This window comes from Polyergus mexicanus, unplaced genomic scaffold (genome assembly GCF_030449975.1).
Source record: "Polyergus mexicanus isolate NDT 795.1 unplaced genomic scaffold, iyPolMexi1.0 SCAF_22, whole genome shotgun sequence".
Classification (NCBI taxonomy): Eukaryota; Metazoa; Arthropoda; class Insecta; order Hymenoptera; family Formicidae; genus Polyergus; species Polyergus mexicanus.
In genome coordinates, this window is record NW_027223342.1 from 650,214 (window position 1) to 670,365 (window position 20,152).

Consider the following 20,152-nt stretch of genomic DNA (forward strand, 5'->3'; position numbering starts at 1 on the left):
AATTGTCGATTCATCCACCGTAGCCAACAAACCACGAAAAATTCCTTTCAAGTATATGGGAACCGACTGCCGACTCGAATGATTTAATTGTCAAGGAAATGATGTTGCCCGAGCTTGAAATAGGCGATTGGTTGATTTGGAAAGATATGGGTGCTTACTCTATAGCCCTTGCTACTACGTTCAATGGATTCCCAGTAACGATTGTGATACCAATCATTAGGATGAGTCAATGATTAGGGCGAAGAAACGAGAGATAATAGTTTAATTATAATATTATTCATTCGGTAATTCCCACATAGGTTTTAATTAAATTATTGTATAAATTGATATTTGTAGGGAAAATTTTTAAGTGCGGATTGATTCAAGGTGCAATTGCAACGAGCAATTTGCTTCATTCTGCAAAAATCCATCGAACAATACAACTTGATGAGAATAATAGAATGAATTCTTATAATGAAGGATGAAACTTGGCCAAAAAATAAAATTAATTGTATTATGAATCTAGTTTTTTGCAGTCCATAAGAAATACTAAATTAGATTTCGCGGCGTGTGTTCTTGATATCTACTCAACACATACATATCTGTAACATACGCTATCGTCAAAGAATTTGAAAAGTCTTTACATTAAGTTAATGATGTTTTAGAGAATTTGATTATCTGTTATGAGAAAGCTAATTGCATATATAACATAAATCGTATAAGAATCATATTTCTTTATATTCATATTTCTTCGAGTCTATATATATATTATATATTTTGAAATAGATATTTAATAATTAAGATTATTAAAATAAAAATTTAGTTTTATACAATTTATTATAATATACTAAATTACGCGATATATCATATAAATTACATTATTTTAGTAAAGTTTAATATATTATATAATATCTATTATGATTTATTTAAAAAGAAATTTAAGTTTTAATTCTTTGTTTTTTACGCTCCAAGTCTTGCCAATCATCTCTTTCATAAATGTGTGCGGTTTCATAACCATGTGTAATTTTCAAGTTGATTGACTGATAAGTGAAGAGAAAATAATTTTCAAAAGAAAACTGATAATTTTTAAAATTATTTACAGGAAAAAAAATTTACATCCAATTACATATAATTATATATAATAAAATCTATTTATATTATCATTTACATGTAAATATCAAGATATAATAATTCCATATCAAGTTATGCAAAATTACATTGAAATTCTTTCTCGAGTATAGTTAAACTTAAAAATACTAAGAGTATACGCGAGTTACGCATTTATTAAATAATAATTTTTATATTTCATAGTTTACAATTATTTTCTACACATTTTATTATTTCGGAATAAATTTTAAGTTTAGTATAATGATTCATTTTATTTATTTTATTGGAAAATTTGAGCAATATTATTTTAATACTAAATTCTTCTATATATGAGATTTCATTTATTTGTATTTCAAAATATATAATTGTATTTAATCATGTGTATATTGTATATATATGAAGTATGCATAATGCGATCTAATTAAATATAATCAGAAATAGTTTTATCTATTTATATATGATTAAATGGGGTAAAAAAAATTCATATATAATTATATCTACAATATTATATATATTGTAATTAGATCTAAACTTTCTTTCCCGAGTTAATCGAATGAAATAGCTTAGTTTCTGTAATAAGTAGTCAGAGAAGTTACGAGATTTTGATAGCTACAAAAAAATAAACTCGAGATGAAATATTGATCGATAAGATACTCGTATTATTTAACCAGGTGTTGACGCAACTAATTATTCATTGATAAATATTCTTATCAAACTATGCTGGAACTTGTCTAATTTAATATGATACTGGTTTACTTTACGTCAAAAGTGTGAATAATATATACAGCATAGTATCACGATGTTTTAAAAGAAAGAAAGATAGAGATAAGGAGAAAGAGAAACGGCGATAGGAAGCAAAAGAACGTATACCAAGCCGACGCTGTAGATGTGTAGATAATTAGTCGGCACAAACATGACAGATAGTAAATTGACAGATGATTAACGAATCATTGAATTCATATCTTAATAAATTAGCGTTTCTGCAAACTAGAATCTTTTGAAACGCCAAATTCAAACAAACCATAATTATTCTTTTCAAGAAACTTCAATGAAATTAAGGATATCGGTCTACTTTTCGAAACGTGCGGGTAATATTGTATATACAGGGTGTATCTGAAATGATGCATTAAACTTTAGGAGCGTATTCTAGGGGTCAAAAAATAAGATTTCATTTTCTTACGAACATGGGGTCCGCAAATGAACTCCCCTCCGAGCTTGGCAAATTAATGTTTTCGTAATATACGTTTTTATTTTTTTCATTTCGGTAGTTTACTCTTTACTTCATAATTTGCTGAGCTATACCAAATTTCAATCCTCCGCCATTTTTTTTTTTTTTTTTTTCTGAAATACAACCAATTTTTAATTTTTTCCCCAAACTTTAGGGGCCTCTACCTCGGAGGAGGGTTTATTTGCGGACCCATGTTCATAGGGAAAAAAGTCTTATTTTGACCTCTAGAATATGCTCCTAAAGTTTAGTCATTTCAGATACACCCCGTATAATGTCTTATCATAATATTTTGGAAAGTGAATAAGAAAGACAGAGAAAAAGAGAAAGATAAAGAACAGAAGAATATATATAAAGCCGACGACGATGTGTGGATAATCGGTCATTCTGAGCGTGCTATAGTAAATTGACAGACGGTTGACGCGTCATCGAATTTACGTATCTTAAAAAATTAGTGCTTTCGTAAACCAGAATCTATCGGAACCAGGAAGATTCCAAACAAATCATAATTAATCTTCACAAGAAGCTTTGATTAAATTGACTCTTTTCTAAATCTTCTCTTGTCTAATCTAGGAATATCAATACTTATTGTAACGTATTTATAACAACAGCTGGAAATTGACGTATTAAAAACTGTAAGTATTATTGAATTTATTACTTTTTTAAATTAGTTAAAAAAAAATATATTAAACACAATAAAATAATTGTCATAAGTAATATCTATTTATTAAGCTGATATTACGCAACATAATTATGTTACAATTAATACGATATTAACTAGGTAAAACTTAAAATATTTATTTATTTCTCCCACAGAAAATAGTTTTGCATATAATTTTCCTGCATGTTTATTTATTTTTATCATGTCGCATTCTAATTTCAAAGAAATAAAAATCATCGACGATGGCGCGGATGACATGGATATCATTAGAGATATAATAAAGATTGAAAAGCCAGAAGATGCCTTTTATGTAGCGGATATCGGTGATGTTATTAAACGACATCACGAATGGATAAGTAAAATGCCTAAAGTTACTCCACATTATGGTATGTTTATGAAATTTCTTATATTCTTTGTTGCTTTTCTTCATTCAAATGTATTTATAAAAAAATCGATATCACACTCACACACGGTTTTCAAATTTTAGCGATCAAATGCAATTCAGATCCGACAGTAATTAAAGTCCTGGCGGCTTTAAACGGTTGTTTCGATTGCGCGTCTAAGGTAAATAAATTTTATTTCTGTTGTCAAAATTTTATGCTGCTATCAAAATGTTTATAGCTTTGCTATTTACACAAGCCTTATTAAAATAAGCCTTATTTATACAAGTCGTATTAAACTTCACATCAACATATTCTATCAATTTAAACTAAGAGAGATGAAAATATTTGAAAAGATACCATATTTCTCTTTATATCTTGTATTCATATTGTATATAAGTTGTACATAAATTAACGAGTTGTCTAATAATTCGCAAAGTTAGTTAAGGATAATGACGTTTTTAACAGCAAGAGATAGCGCACGTAATGCAGTACAACGTGCAAGGCGAACGGATCATTTTTGCGCATCCAACCAAATTGCCGTCTCATATAAAATATTCAAGAAAGATGGGTGTCCAACAGATGACGGCCGATAGTGAACTCGAGTTGGTGAAAATTAAAGACTACTTCCCCGAAGCTAAGTAAGTATAAGGCAAATTTTATTAAGATATCGTTATATACAATATAATTATTCGAAAGATGTTTTGTATCGTTTTATTTATCGTTGATATCGTTGATGACTCGAACAGGATCGTAATACGAATACGCTGCGACGCGAAAAACACGCCGGTATCATTGGGAACAAAATTCGGTTGCGACCCCCGAGAGGAAGCTAGATGCTTGATAAAGTATACGAAGGATCTCGGCTTGAATTTACACGGCTTCAGTTTTCACGTGGGTACCCCGTGTTTAGAACTGGACGCCTATCGTAGAGGGATCAAAATGTCTAAGAAATTAATCGCTTTCGCTAAATCGATTGGCTGCGAAGACGCGCAGCTGATCGATATCGGTGGTGGATTCACGAGCGTGCGCGGCGATGATCTTGACGCGGTATGTATAATAAATATTTTTATTTAAGAAAAATCTTGTTGTCGACACGTGCATTTTCGTTACTTCTTTTCTCTCAGGTGGCCAATATTATTAACGACGCGATCAAGGACCTCGATCCCACTATAAGAGTCATCAGCGAGCCTGGACGTTATTACGTAGGCTCGAACTTCACTTTAGCTTCCTACTTACATTCCAAAAAGCTTACTGTTTCGAAAAATGGCGAATTGAAGAGAATGTATTACATGAATTGCGGCGTGTACAATTCGTTTATAGACGAAATGTTGGGTCTGCAGGCCAGAATCCCAGAATTAGCTTTCAATGTAACTATACAATTTACTATATAAATAACTATTTAATACGACAAAGAATTATAATTGCGTAAAGTACAGAATTATCGTATTAATATAATATTGCAGCTGGCGAGCGATGAAAAATTCCTTTCGAATTTATGGGGACCGACCGCCGACTCGTATGATCTCATTCTTAAAGACGTCCTATTGCCGGAACTTTATATAGGCGATTGGTTAGTGTGGAGAGACATGGGCGCTTACACTTTAGCCCTTTCCAATACATTCAATGGATTCCCGATTCCAGATGTAAAACCATTTATTAGAAAGACCCAATGGTCAGTACCCGTGAAGATATATCTACTTGAAAATAATATTGAATTTTGCATGCTTAAAAGAGTATATTATATATTTATTTATTTAAACTATAACACATATATATTTACATTTTTCTCTCTCTCTATAATAATCAATATTAATGTTTTCAGGCAAAGTTTTCTCAACGAAATTAATCAAACGCATTTTATTTTGAAAGACAATATATTAAATAATTTTAAGTAGTAATAATATAACACACATGTACTCGTATTGTCGAAGAAATTCGATATTTATTTTACGATAAGACTCGCCGAAAAACGTTACCATCATGATTTCTGGTTGAAGGAGGAAAAAGAGAGAATAAAAAAAAAACGGAACAGGGAACAAGCGCGGAGGGAGAAACGGAAGAAAGAAAAATTGGCATATTTACGCTGAAGGACTTGCAAAGTTTTTTGCACGCAGGGACTGTATCGAATGCACAATTTCATCAGCAATTGCGCATCGGAAATTGCGTGGAAATTTTTATACGAGTCTGGAATACGCGACGATCGCGTTTATTTTGATAATCTTGTGACACACGTGTGTCACATTTTTATCATTATCTTGTTATGACGTCTATAAACGCGCGCTAAATAAAGCAAGTTATATAAAGAAATTTTATATAATTGATTCTTCTTTTACATGTAATACATGTGAAATAAGATTGTTGTAATAATTAAATACAGGTGCGGGTGATTTATACGAATGATGTAAATAATCCCGTATTTATCATACATACACATGACTGGGTTACATTACGTTATAACAGTATCCGGCTAAACTTTATTTCCAACAAATAAACCGTGTGGTGATGCAGATAAGAACCGACAACAAGAATTGATCATAATATATAAAAAGTTCAACTTTATCCCAAATTACACTCCTTTTAATGAGATGCGAAGCACGAGGAAAAATTTATTCCATAATTCATCGGAATCTACGAAAGACAAACCGCTCGACGATTCATTGACATTAATTCTCGTTCGTTATCTTTCACTTTTATCATGAATTCTTAGGTAAAATAAACAATTGTAATCTCTTTTAATTTTACAGTAACTTTCAAATATACAGAGATAATTATTTTAATATTTTTCATATTATTTAACTCTCTTGATCGATTATTTAACTTTTAATTAATTATTTAATTTTTAAATCGATTTTTCTTTTTAGGATACTGTTATTAGGGTATCGATTTCGCCAAGCACATTTTCCCTTCTCCCTCGCTCTTGACCCGAGGAAGCTGGCTCGCTGTCGACGCGAACGGGGCACTAAGTATGCATAGACGGGTTTCCGGGTTCGGATACGCGTTCGGACTTCACCTTTAGGATCCGTTGGGTCGGTCCGGTAACTAGTTGGCACGTCGCCATGCATAGAAGCGCGCCGCTAATAAGTATATACCCTCTTCGGTACCTACACCCGCCACTAATACTCGAGTGGCTGACAAATGTCCCAATATCCGCGCCGCCATCGTCAGTACCCGCTCGCGCCCAGCCGATACCAAGACGAGTTTCCTTTGGTGTTCGACCAACTTTCTACTCGTTCGGGCATGCTCTACTTCGTGTCAGGTCACGACGCAGAGAGTCGTATATATATATATGTCTAGCCGAGAAATCGCTACGTTGACATATGTATTTAAAGTTGAGAATAAATTTGTTTCAATCTTTTATCGTGGAAGAGAGTGAAAGACCTGGTAAAAATTTCCAAGTGTTATATAAAATTGAATGATTTTATATAGAAATTTTTTACGCTTCTACAAAGACCTCACGTATATCTCATTCATCCTGTTATTAATATCGATTCCATATCCGGAGCGATCTTCCGCTATATAAATGCACGTAGTGCAAAAATCGCTTATTGGATTACGTGGCAAAACTTCAGCAGGAAAATATGGTCACTGGCGAGATATGAGGGCGAATATGAGAGATAAGGGGTGGATTACAGTCGGCGGAGATCTATCGCTGAGTTCTCTGGATTAACCCTTTGCATTCGTAGATTCAACTGACGTTCTATTTTCCTTCTCTCTCTCTCTCTCTCTCTCTCTCTCTCTCTCTCTCTCTCTCTCTCTCTCTCTCTCTTTTCGCCATGCGGCTTGATTGGCTTCATCGCAGTTTTTACAGAGAAATGGCGAATTGGCTGTCAAACCACTGCAAATACACGTAGATGGCGACGGATTAAGAATCGGGGTTACGAAGGCCCGTGCCGATTCGCGATCGACTGCCCCTTTTACGTTTTTTCTTTTTCGACACGAAAGTTGTATTTTTGGAGGACCAATTTCATGCGCGTCACACTGTGAATGACGCTGCTTTATAATCCTGAATTGTGGTCACGTTGAATCAATAGCCGAGGCCGCGCGCGGACACACTCTCCGCTCCGAGATTTGTATCTGTTCCATTCCGATAGCCCGTTATATAATACATACACGTTTTCCTGCGAGATTGACAAGAATTGGAGCACAAAATTCACATAAAAAAAAAAAAAAAAAAAAAAAAAAAAAAAAAAAAAAAAAATGATGGTTAAATGAGATTTATCGAATTTATTCTATGCATTTCACATTAAAAATGTGAGTTTTATCCGAATAAAAAATAAAGAAAAGAACATTTATATAAATTATAATATTGAAAATAAATGCAAAATTGAATGTAATGCAAAAGAAATCAATTGCTAAGTAAGGTATCGTATGCCATCAATAATGTTTTTCTCCAAGAAAAATACTGCAATCGCTAATAATATTGTATATAAGACATGGAATTTATGCCGAGCCTGCCAATAATCTCCGTTTGATCCCTCGATGAAAAAAGATTACACAAAATATTTTATATTCTTCATTTCATGATTTCTATATTCTTTATTTTAATATCACTTGGCACTATACGCTACAATATTACAAGCTTTAGCCAAGCTGATTTTCCATTATTTTCATTTCTACGTAATTATTTTTGCATGTTTCATATTTGAGCGAATATTATTTATATAATTGATTGTTAAATATATTATCCTAACTTCTCCCTCTGTGAATATTTTTACCCATAAAATGTGAAACGCGGACGACTTTGTGATATTGCAAAGTACCAAGTATATACACGTTGCTCGCCCGTATTACAAAGTTTGACAAATAAAACAACGCACTCGCTATTTATCTGTAATTTCAACTAACGGGCCGAGACCGGGCATATTATGTGCCAATACTTTGAAGTATTGTCATAATACTACTGAAGTATTATAATAATATTTCAATACAAGAAATACATATTATTAATATATACCAAAATATTGTAACACGGTTTCACGGTTTAATTAATTCACGACAAACACGCGGCTTTAGTAAAATGCGCAGCATTCAGCGTGTAAATTTATGTTTAAAAATATAATCGTGGACTTTGCGAATCAACGGGCATGTGTGTCAGCATCTTTTATGAAAATCAGCTTAATTTAGCCATACGTACCATTACGTGTATCATTAATATGTATCATTCATCAGCTGTTATTTTAGACGTAAAACGTAGAATGTAAAATTTAATTGCGATTATTAGTGTTGATAATAAATCATTAATAAATTTATTGCATAATTTTTTAAATATTATATATATTGTATATATATATACGAATAATTTAATAACAAAAAATGTACATTGCTGAGAATCATATATGGTAGACGTTAAATTTAGCGGCCCGTTTTTCATGATAGATGAATAAATTTCAAGCGCCAACTATTCGCAATCTGCGAATTGAATGAAAAGCGTCGAAATCAGTGTTCTCGCGATAGAAAAACCACACACATCACACGCTTTTCATCCCGAGAGTCTTCAGAGAGAGAGAGAGAGAGAGAGAGAGAGGTTGACGCTGTGCGGGATGACGGATCAAAGGAATCGACGTACCTAATTGCTATTTACCCCGAGCAACGTTTCCGTAGCCGACGCGTTATCCCTTCCGGAAGCGAGCACTTCCTCCCGGCTCGTCGGCTGGCGCGTTTCCACGGTTCTCGGGAGGATTGTCGGCCGATCGTTGTTCGTAAAGCGAACTCGCCATCGCACTTTCCCTCCACCGGAAATTTTATATACGCAAGAGAAAGGAGGAGGAGGAAGGCCACTTTGGCGCGAGCAAACGTTTGAGGAAAATAAAGTAACATCTCGGAATCCGAACGTCTTATTCGACGCCGCTAGAAAGTAAACGGCCCGCTGAGAAAAATTTTCGTTATTTTTCTAACATGAATTTGAGCTTCCATGGCTCTCTATCTCCCTCCTTGTCGGTCTTACTTACACCCCATCTCGCGTGCCAAAGTATACATTCTGTAAGTAGAACACTCGCATTAGCTGTCTAAGCGGCTTGAACGAGCCCTCTCGCTCGCTGATAATATTATTTGGACGCAAATATCGACTGAAAAATAGCGAGTGCTGCACGAACGAATATGAATAGAAATTGATCCCGTATAACAATTCTAACAAGATTTTTCCGAAATCTTAAACGAGATCAGTCTTGCCATCTTATTTCTCTCGAGACAAACGACTAATATCGAGATATTTTTCTATCTTTATCGATCTTATTCAGATATGGAGTGAGAAAAATCTCTCCGTCTCTTGTAAAATATTTCATATATATTTGTTTGGAAAATATTCTCTAAGAGATAGAGAAATGTCACGTAATGCACAGAAGATCGAGTAGATATGCGAAAACGGAATGTTATCCGTGTAAACAATTTCGAAAAATGCATTTATCTTCCCATGTCAAACGTTTTCACCGGATTCAATTACAATTCAAAAGCATACTTGGTATTTATAATTCGAAAAAACTTTTCTACGATATATAATATGTATGTGTATGTGTGAGAGATTAAATCGTCAAGTTTTTTTTTATAAATCTGTACAAGACCTCTCTCTCTTTCTCTCTCTCTCTACAATTATTGCTAACGAATACATTATTCCTGCACGTAAACTCGATTGAGTCGGATCGCGTGAAAAATGACTTACTGCTCTTTTTCAGGAAAAGAAAGAATCGAGGGAGCAGATACAGGAAGAGAAGAACAAATCTGCGAGCGAGGTGAGAAATAGAAAGACAATGAAGAATGTCCATGAAAGAAAAAAATGGAAAGAGAAACGCAAGAAGAATAAGTGTCTTTATGGGAACGAATAATTTATATTATTGAAACTTATACTCATAAATGGATTAAGACGTCTCGTAATTTATTCTTGCTTCGACCGTACCTTTCCATTTTAGGAAACCGTATCACCTGGATATCCCATGGAATATCCCATTTTATGCCGCGTCCCCGAGGAGTCGGCCTTCGTATAGGGACGCCGTCGACGTGTCTACGTTAAATTTAATGCGTTGTCACATGTAACGTAAATAAAATAATGCAAATAAAATTGATAAAGATTATCAGCACGCGAGAGCGCGTGAATATATTTTGATATTTATAGATCGTTCACAAATATTTGACAGGTAAGAACATCTGATCACGTTGATTCTTAAAGTACAAGATTATCGCACGTCTCTATTGAACGGGAGAAAGGAAAAAGAAGTTAAGAAACATCGTGCGATATTCTCGAACTACGGAAATTATCGATTGGCAACAGTAAACTTGTCTGTTAAAGATATTTCTTTAGTACACGTATATATACCATACGTAGAGGATGTATTGTAGAATATATGTTACATATACACACACACACACACAGCTGAGTATACATTTTCTCCTTTTTACTTCAAATTATTAATAAAGTTTTTATATCAGACGACGTATAGATAGAGATAAATGCATCGGCAAGAAAATGCAGAGTGAAAAGAGTGTAATTAGGCAATTCGTGTTGTACATATGTGTTAGATTATTTAACGAGTATTTTTTTAAAATAAATTAAAGAATTTTAAGAAATATTTGGTAACAATCGCGTTGATTATTGATCTCTGCTTGGATTATATATCCATCTCGTATATGCTTTATAAATATCTACGCCTATTCAGAGAATATTTGTATATGTTTCTTTTATTTTATTTTCATTATATTATATTTGATTTAGTTTGACATAACGAGATATTGGCAAAGAATCACAAATCGATCGGCAAATGCGTGCCAGTTTCACTGAACGATTAATAATTTGTACACACTAAGCATCAATCGTGAATAGAAACTTCTTGATGATTGATAGATTAATAAGATCGATCGACGGTATGTACTCTTGTGACAGTGGCAATGATCCTTAAACGTTGATATCTTTTTATTGAATCATCGATATCTTTTAATTGAATGTTTCAATTAAATCATAAAAACAATTTTCATTGAAAATCGATCAATGTTTATTCTCTTCAGATATAAAACTAGGACGAAACTAGAGCGGGATAAGAATAAGAAGGCTTCGAGATCCGCAGCATTTTGGACGGATATGAAATTGGATGACACTACCGCGACGTGAACGAAATACCCGTCTCTCTTTCCGTCACGTGCACTCTCAGAAAGGATTTCTAATAACGAGACAGAAAATATTCTTCACATATTTAATCGTATCGCAACCTTACGCGGTATAAAAATAAAAGAATTTTAAAATTAAATCAATAATTCCTTTCCTTCTCTCTCGAATTAAATAAGATCGTCTTACTATCTTGAGACAAGAGGAACATATGCAAATCTAAGCTTATATATTCTTGCATTTGGAATAACTTGATGTTAGATCGCTACAAATTTCCATCTTCATCTTTGTGAGAAAATTAACGGGATAGCACCGAGAGCATTTTATTCTAGATTTAAGAATTTTCCATTTAAGATTAAAATATTCCTTTTTCAATAATAAATATGATTGGGAAATCTTTTCTGTGGGTGTGACACTCATATTCCGAGGCTTCGACAGGCAACCTCGAAGATCACGACGAACGAATTTTTTTTAAAAAGCAAGTTTTCTGCTCGACGATTTTGCTCAATCGTCTCGATATTTGCGCGTACGCGCACCCACAGAAAAGATTTCCAGATCTAACGCTATTACTCTTTAATCTATCATAAAATAGGATCGATATAGCGACAATCATATTTATTATTGAAAAAGGAATTTTTTAATCTTAAATGGAAAATTCTTAAATCTAGAATAAAATGCCTAGTAACGCCACGACTATTGTGGCGCTAACATCAAGTTATTCCAAATGCAAAAATATATAAGCTTAGATTTGTATATGTTCCTCTTGTCTCAAGATAGTGAGACAATCTTATTTAATTCGAGAGAGAAGAAAAGGAATTATTGATTTAATTTTAAAATTCTTTTATTTTTATACCGCGTAAGGTTGCGATACGATTAAATATGTCAAGAATATTTTTTGCCTCGTTATCAGAAATCCTTTCTGAGAGTGCGAGAATCACGTGCCGTAAAACCATCGAATTTTCCTTATCCTCGTAGATTTGAAATTTTGTTAAAATTTCAAAAACGTACGATAAACTCATACTGATTTCTCGGGAATAAAATATAAATATTGTTTATTCCTTCGTTTCACCTTTTCTCTATTTACTGCAATCTTTAATGACGAATATTTTCTACCAAAGCGTATCCTACTACGTTTCATATTCGTAACTAAATAACCAGACTAGTTACCTAGATCATCCATTCGTTCATATGCAGTTTCTCGCTCGCTCGTTCACAGAACACGTTCATATACAATATAATTGGTCTAATCTAATCTCAGTTTTCCCCGTACTATACGAAACAAACTACAACAATACCGCGTCTAGCCATTCGGAAGTATCCCGTCGTAATTGCTGTGGAAGGTGATATTACAGAGGTGCCCCGTGGATCACGGGCGATAAATCACGCTGATATTACACGCGCTCTGTGTATATCCGCAACAATACCAAAACTTACTATGCGCGAATACGCGACTACCGTACTGGTTCAGTGTCGTTATAAATCGTGGAGAGGCGTAAGCTAAGGGGGTCCGGAACCAGAATACCGGAATTAAATTTCGCACAAGCAACGCGTTTCTGCTGCGAGCGGGCATAGAAGGATGAAGGGAAATGAGCGAATAGGAAAAATGGCGAAACTCGAAGATACTCGAGTGGCGAAGAGAGAAGGATGTCCTCGTTTTCTTCTATAAATATCTCAAGTACGTTGTAAATTAATAGTTACGTTGCAAGCATGATTACGTAAATAGAAAAAAAAAGCGAAATGGATCTAGGAGAAAATCTGTCTGTCTCCCTTCTTTACGATCTTAGTTATTACATAGTAAAGATGAGATAAATAAATTATTAACTCGTTTAAATTAAAACATTATCATCAAAATCAATATTTGATAAAGAATAATATGCATATATGTATTTTCATATAAATCCATTATATGTTATTTTTCCTTCGACCAAACGAAATCTTTTATTATAAATAATTAGTAATACGTAAAATAATTTGAAATGCGATAAATTAAGTAAGATTCTTTTCTCAAATCGGCGGGAGGAAGACGAAAAATTTTGAAATCGAGATCCGTAAATTTATTTCGTTCATCTAATGCATCTGATTAATTATTATTAAGAAATTGCATCCCCCCCCCCTTGATAACGAAATATACGTGTTAAAATTTCAATCGTTGGTTCTTAAAGATTCGAAGATCTTATCATAGATATGAGAATAATTTTTTCAAGTCACTTTCTTATTCAAAAGACACGCTTGTATTCTAACGTTTCTCTGCAGTGGTTCCCTCGTTTATCACGCGTAATAATTGCGCTCGCTTTACGCCCGCTATACGAATACCGGAATATATCGCGTCGGCTCAATGTCGTTATAAATCGCACCCGCGCGCGGCATCGCCGGGGGGGTTGGGATCGCGGTGGCCGGAATTAAATTTCGCAAGGAGCAACGCGCGCGCGTTCCCGCCGCGAAAACGCTGTCGCGCCCGGGAACAGAAGACAACGGAAACGGTATCCTATGAGATAAATTTTCGAGCATGGCGGGATAATTGCAAGCGTGAGGATGGAGAAACGAGAGAGCGAAAGATAGAGAAAGATATAGTTTGCTCATTTTTTAAATTAGCCTGACAGTAGTATTGCAGGATCGCTAATATTTATTTATTTATTTATTTTTTTTTACCGCTGATATGTTTATCGGCGAACGTTAAGATCGCGAATCGTTAATTTCGTTGAATATTTTCGTTCGAAAACTCTCGTCGCGTTTCTCGCGCGCGGTTATAAATCGCGACGGGCATGTAGGAAAAGGGATGGCAGCGGTATTAAATTTCGTTGCCATTGCGCCCGAATACAGAGACAGAGGAAAGAAGGGAAGGACGGTGATGGTGGTACGAGGGAACGGAGAAAACAATGTGGCCGCGGCATGTCGGTGTGCAGCAACCCCTCGCAAACGTCTCTACGACGGCTGGTGTGCAAGCCGCCTGTCCCATCATTTATCGTCAAAACACCCTGAAAATGCCTCAAGCTTCGCGGGCCGTAATAATTGAAGAGACTCGCGCGCGCACGCGTGAGAGAGAGAGAGAGACAAGGCAAAATTGAGGCGAGGTAAATTGAGAGCCGTATTTGGATTAAGGAAGGAGGATGAAGATGCTTGCTGCCACATGCGTCCGCGGCGATACTCCAGCTATGCTCTTAGTAAATTATTGCGAATGGATACAACATTTACTCACAATTCCATGAGGAATATATATTGTACATTGCGATAGTCTACGCATTTCCTTTAGCTCTTAGGCCTTATATTATATCTATAATTCGTCAAAGAATTCTACTCATGTATCGTGTAATAGAAAAAACACACGCAAAGAAATATACAATTATCAAAGATACATTAGGGCTGTAAATACAATAGAAGCTTATCTTGTCTCGCGAATTATAGATGAAAGAGTTTTTTGAAAAGTACAGCAATCTCAGTTTTTTTAAATAAAATTGAAAATTTTGGATATAAAATTTAGAATCTTATATTATTTTTAAATCCTTCTATTAAATTTTTATATATATATAATATTAAATCTCTATCGACAAAATAAAGTAAGTGGCTCATATATATCAAAGCCTCATTAAATTTTGATGTATCAAATTTCTACATTAATTATCACGATTAGGCGCATCTGTTATCGTCAATGCTTGAGATATTATACCTTCCGACGACGAAGCCACCTAATGAAGCGTAAAACAAATTAATTATCGGACGATATCATCATTGCAATGATGACTCTTTCCCGTATTAATTATAATCTTAATTACGCAATCTGTTAGCCGATTATAAACGAGATAATCTAACAATCGGATCGGATGAACAAGAGCATTTATGGTAGTAATAATTAATAACAATGATAACAATAATAACATAATAACTATTATAAAATAATATTAATAGATCTAATTTATATATATAATTATTAGTAAATCCATTTTAAAAACGGAATTGAGGTTAATAATATATTCCAATAATTCACCTATAATTATGTAATTATGATATAATAGATATTCTATTATACTATTGAATTTAATTATCTCTCGAGAAAATATTATCCCTTACATATATATTAAATAAAAAAAGAGTTTCATAAAATAATCGACGGCGCTTTATCCTAGTGAGTATTAGAGTGCGTTTGCGAAATGCAGGGAAGACAAATTGAAATGTGTTAGCCATACGGTTTTCTATTAAAATAATAATCGTGTTAGAATTAATCATGATCATAATCGGCGAACGACGTTGGTCACGTTTAACGGCTAATTATTATACGGCTAGTCAAGTGGTCGCGCCGACGAATGTATCGAGCTATTTTCCCGGCATTAACGCCGACTATAATTTTTCTGCACGCGGGCGTTTCTCCGGACGAATGAATGAATTGAACAGCGCCGTTATATCGGAATAGCAATTATACTTTATTACGAGCGATCGCTACCGTCTCTACGCACGGTACTCTCGTTTGTGAATTTCGTGCATTAAATTCCGTCTTGTAGTAAATGGCCCGCTATTTTCCACGCAATCGGGCCCGAAATATTTATAACCCGCACACCGTATGCATATCGAATCAAGCACAATTGCTCCATATTAACGCTCTTCTTATATTTGCTACTATAGCCGGAAACAACTGGTTCTTTTCTTATTTTTTAATCATTAAAAATTACAAATAAAGCTTAACGTTAAAAAAATCTTAAAAATAAATAAAAAACAAAGCTACTAATTTATTTCTTATATTTATTGCTTTCACGATTGAAAATTCGTTGGGTCTTTTCATATTTAATATGTATCGTACTAATATATGTTATTTATATTATTTAATACTGCTAAATTTTAAATACTGAAATATTGATAATATATTTAAACTTCACTTGGATGTGTGTGTGTGTGTGTGTGATAAGTTGGATACTAATATAAACAGGTTTAAAAATTACGACCAGTTCTTTTGAGACAGTCTCGGGAGAGTCCGAGAGTGTACCAAGAGTAGATTCGCCGGTGGGACGGGGATGGAAAGGAGCCATTTCACGGAATGAAGATGTATGCGAAGAATCGGGAAGTCGCTGCTTGCCTTCCTGCAGCAGGGAAGCTAAAGCACTTTCGTCTCCGGGACGGGCGACGCAGGAGAACATTAGACACCCCGTCGGAGAAACGACAGAATCGCACGTAAATTTATTTATATCGTTGTGTTTTTCGCTTCTTTTTTTTTCTACTAGGGAATTGCAGGAAAATCGCGCCGGCTGCGAGTCGGAATGCGCTAAAGGCAAATGAAAAATACATCAACGACGCTCTCCGTATATGTATATTTGAAAAAAATAATCCCTAACACCCCCGAAACAGGAAAAGAAGAGATGAAAAATGTACCCTACCGAAAAGAAAAAGATCTGGGAAAAACAAATATCGATTATAAATTTTAGAAAAAGCTTCCATTATATTCCACGGTGACATAATTCCTTTTTCAATTTAATCTGAACCATTATCCTCGTGATATAAATTATTTGTCTTTCCGATCAATAAATTCACGTTTAGATATTTTCTAGCACATCTATTAAATGATTAAAAGCGCCATTAATTCGATGATAATGATTGATCTGACGGCAGAGTTGATTTCGATTTTGACGTAGTTATCGCAAAACGTTCACCGCGTGGATTTCGCGAGAATCGTTTAACACCGACGCAGCTGGCGCTTCGGCAAAAACTGCACTCGGGTGACCCGAATATGGCGCAGCGGACGGAGCTTCATTTTAAAGATCGTAAAAAGCGCCCTTTTTGCAGGATCGCTCGATCCTGCCGTGTCCGCGACGCGACGAAAAAACGCGCGTTATTGCCGCGCATTCGACTTTGATCACTTGACACTATCGGCGGGTCGGACGAGTACATCGGTCGTTCATCATCGGCTAAAGTTTGATAAAACTTGATCGTCGAGGTCGAGGAACTTGGAGAGTCGAGGAACGTAATCAAGTGTGCTCGACGAGACATAGATAATGATTAATTTAATTACTCTCTCTCTCTCTTTTTTTTTGAATGCAGATTTCGATTTTCCGTCATCCCCGACGGTGAAGTTATCGTAAAAATTTGCCGATTACATCGTCGATGACCTCTTCAGCATCTCTCGAATTACTTTCGATATCAAGTGCCAGCCGAGAGTTAGGCGGCGGTGAGTTTAAGATCTAATTTAAATAACTGCGCGAGAGGTAACTTTTATGAGAAAAAGCTCCGAGATAGAAAGTAATTACGCGTATATTGGAATAAGAGCGTGTATTAATTAAAGAAGTTCTATTCCAACATAAGCAAATTAGCTTGCAATTTTGCAATAGTAGCAATAGGAAATGTAAGATTCTTTAAGAACTCTGCGAGAAATTTGCTATAAATTTTCTACTTTTAAATTTGATAGATGTATATATATATATATATATATATATATATATATATAGAGAGAGAGAGAGAGAGAGAGAGAGAAATAAAGTATACAGAAATTATGGAGAATAAAATCTAGATGATTAAAAAAATCTAGCAAGCAAAAAATATTTAAGCATTTTCTACATAACTTCATTTTTCTTGATTCTTTTATACGACTATCGTCGTATAAATGTGTATCAAAAATTTTAGCAATATCGGAAAAGAATATTTCAACTATGTCTCATTGATGTATCTCTTAAATAAACCTCGGGAAAAAGACAAGAAACAGGAACGAGAGATAGCGGAAATGTTTGCGGTGGCGTGACGTGAGTCGGAAGAGCAGGGATTAGAGAGCGGCATCCGGATAGGGGAAAAAGGCCTAAACCGATAAAATTAATTTAATTTCTTGCAATTTTCGCTCTACCGTTCATACACCGTCGCGAGAAAAGAAAAGACGAGTTCACGGTAATTGGGATGAGTTCTCATAGTTCTTTTACACTCTCTTCTAATGTACCTTAATTTTATTATCGCTGTCAAGTAGCGTGAAGCTGTGATCACGTTTCATGCCCCGAGAGATCAAAAGGTACAATCGTGCTATGATAAAATTGTGATAAATTTTAAACGGACACGCAATACATTTATTTTTTAGTATTATAATTCAAAGTTTTTTAAAATTACTTTTATAATTGTAATTATAAGATATTTTGTAATATATATGTATATTATAAATTCTAAATAATTCTCGAAGAAATAAAAAAAGTATTATAAGAAACTTGTCCAAAATATATACAATTTTAGCAAATATATTTAAAATATATATCGTATTTTATTCACTTAATTCAATTCTAAATCTTTTACCTTATTATATTTTTGTTTGCTTTTGGTTCTCTTATAATATATTACAAAATAGTGAACACGTTTTATTATCCAACTCAATTGCGATGTAGTGAATCTATTTCGTTGGCAGGTTTATCGTGTTTAGAAAAGAATCTGTTGAATTTACGAACACGGTTATGAACGTAGAAAAACTAATTTTTGGTGCAATTTTATTCAAGCAAGCGTAGTACATTTTCCAAATTTAAATATATCAGATGTTACTTCCTCGTACACAACTAATTTTGGTTCTTCTAGACGATAGTTTTTCCTTTCCTATGGTAAACTATTTTTTACAATAAAATAATTTTATTATTTACAAATACCAATTTTAATAGTAAGTGAAAAAATCATATAAAATATGCAAGAATAAGGAAGATCCCTTCATGATCAATGAAATCAAGATATCTCTTCTACTTTTCTTCCTTTTAGAATTTTAGAATTAAGACAGAACGTTATGTTTGACAATTTTTTTCCGATTTTTCCATTATAATGTTAATTTTTTTATACATATATACATAATTTTATATACATATATAACAAGGACTTAAACTAAATTTCTATTCAAAGCCCGACTCTTAAATTAAAGAAAATTAAATAGGTTTTATTTCTTTTTTATTTGCGCATTTTTTAAATCTGCGCGATTCGTGTAAAAGAAATTTGTTGTATTTGTTTCATATTTTTAATTATCCCATAAAAATAATTGATATTTCTATTTAAAAAATCGACTTTAAATTTATTTCAAAATATTTAATCGAAGGGTTAAAAGTAGATGATTTTAGAATTATAAATTAGAGTAGACTTTTATTCCTCTGTAATTGTGCTTTTCTATCACTAGCAAACAATTTCAAAACTCGTTTACTCTTATCTCTTTTTTTTTTAAACGCTTTTCAAAACTACGGTTTCATAAAGCAGTGCTTCGTACTTTTTATCCCTAACACTAAGCGATGAGTATCAAGCCTCTGTACTCGCTTTCCATCTCGAAATGTCGCATATCTCGCGTACGTCGCGTTTGATTGAATTATAGTGGACAGCTTTCCGATCTCTTCGTTTCCTCGCGGCATGAGCTTCACAGCGATTGAATTACAGCCACTGTCCTTTACACTGACTAGATAAAAACATTGGACTTTATAAATAGCACGATTTTTATACGTCAATGTAAAAAATGTCAAATAGAAAATTTTATAATAATATTTTCACAGCGGATTGGACATGAATGTGATCGCTGAATAATAGAATGAAAGAATTTTTTGAAATACGATATATATGAAATATATCAATTCTTGCGGATACGTAAAAGGACTCTTTTAAATCGCGATAGCCACAGCATCCCCAACATCGAGGATGCATAATTTATTCGTAGATTTTATAGCGAGCTCGCGCTATCTCTGTTTCCGTGCGGATTGAATTATATTATAGGACGTCGCCTTAATCCCTTCGGAGGT

General features: G+C 34.0%; 2 protein-coding genes across 11 annotated transcripts in view; one reads left to right on the forward strand and one right to left on the reverse strand.

Annotated features, from left to right (window-relative positions):
• LOC138942425 (agrin) overlaps nt 1-20,152 on the reverse strand; it is a 443,133-nt gene that overhangs the window by 120,005 nt on the left and 302,976 nt on the right. The window lies entirely within an intron of this gene.
• LOC138942369 (ornithine decarboxylase 2-like) lies at nt 3,175-5,250 on the forward strand. Its single transcript, XM_070312557.1, has 7 exons — nt 3,175-3,358; nt 3,460-3,536; nt 3,821-3,993; nt 4,102-4,402; nt 4,480-4,722; nt 4,819-5,027; nt 5,178-5,250. The coding sequence occupies exons 1-7, from the start codon at nt 3,175-3,177 to the stop codon at nt 5,248-5,250; spliced, it is 1,260 nt and encodes a 419-aa protein (XP_070168658.1).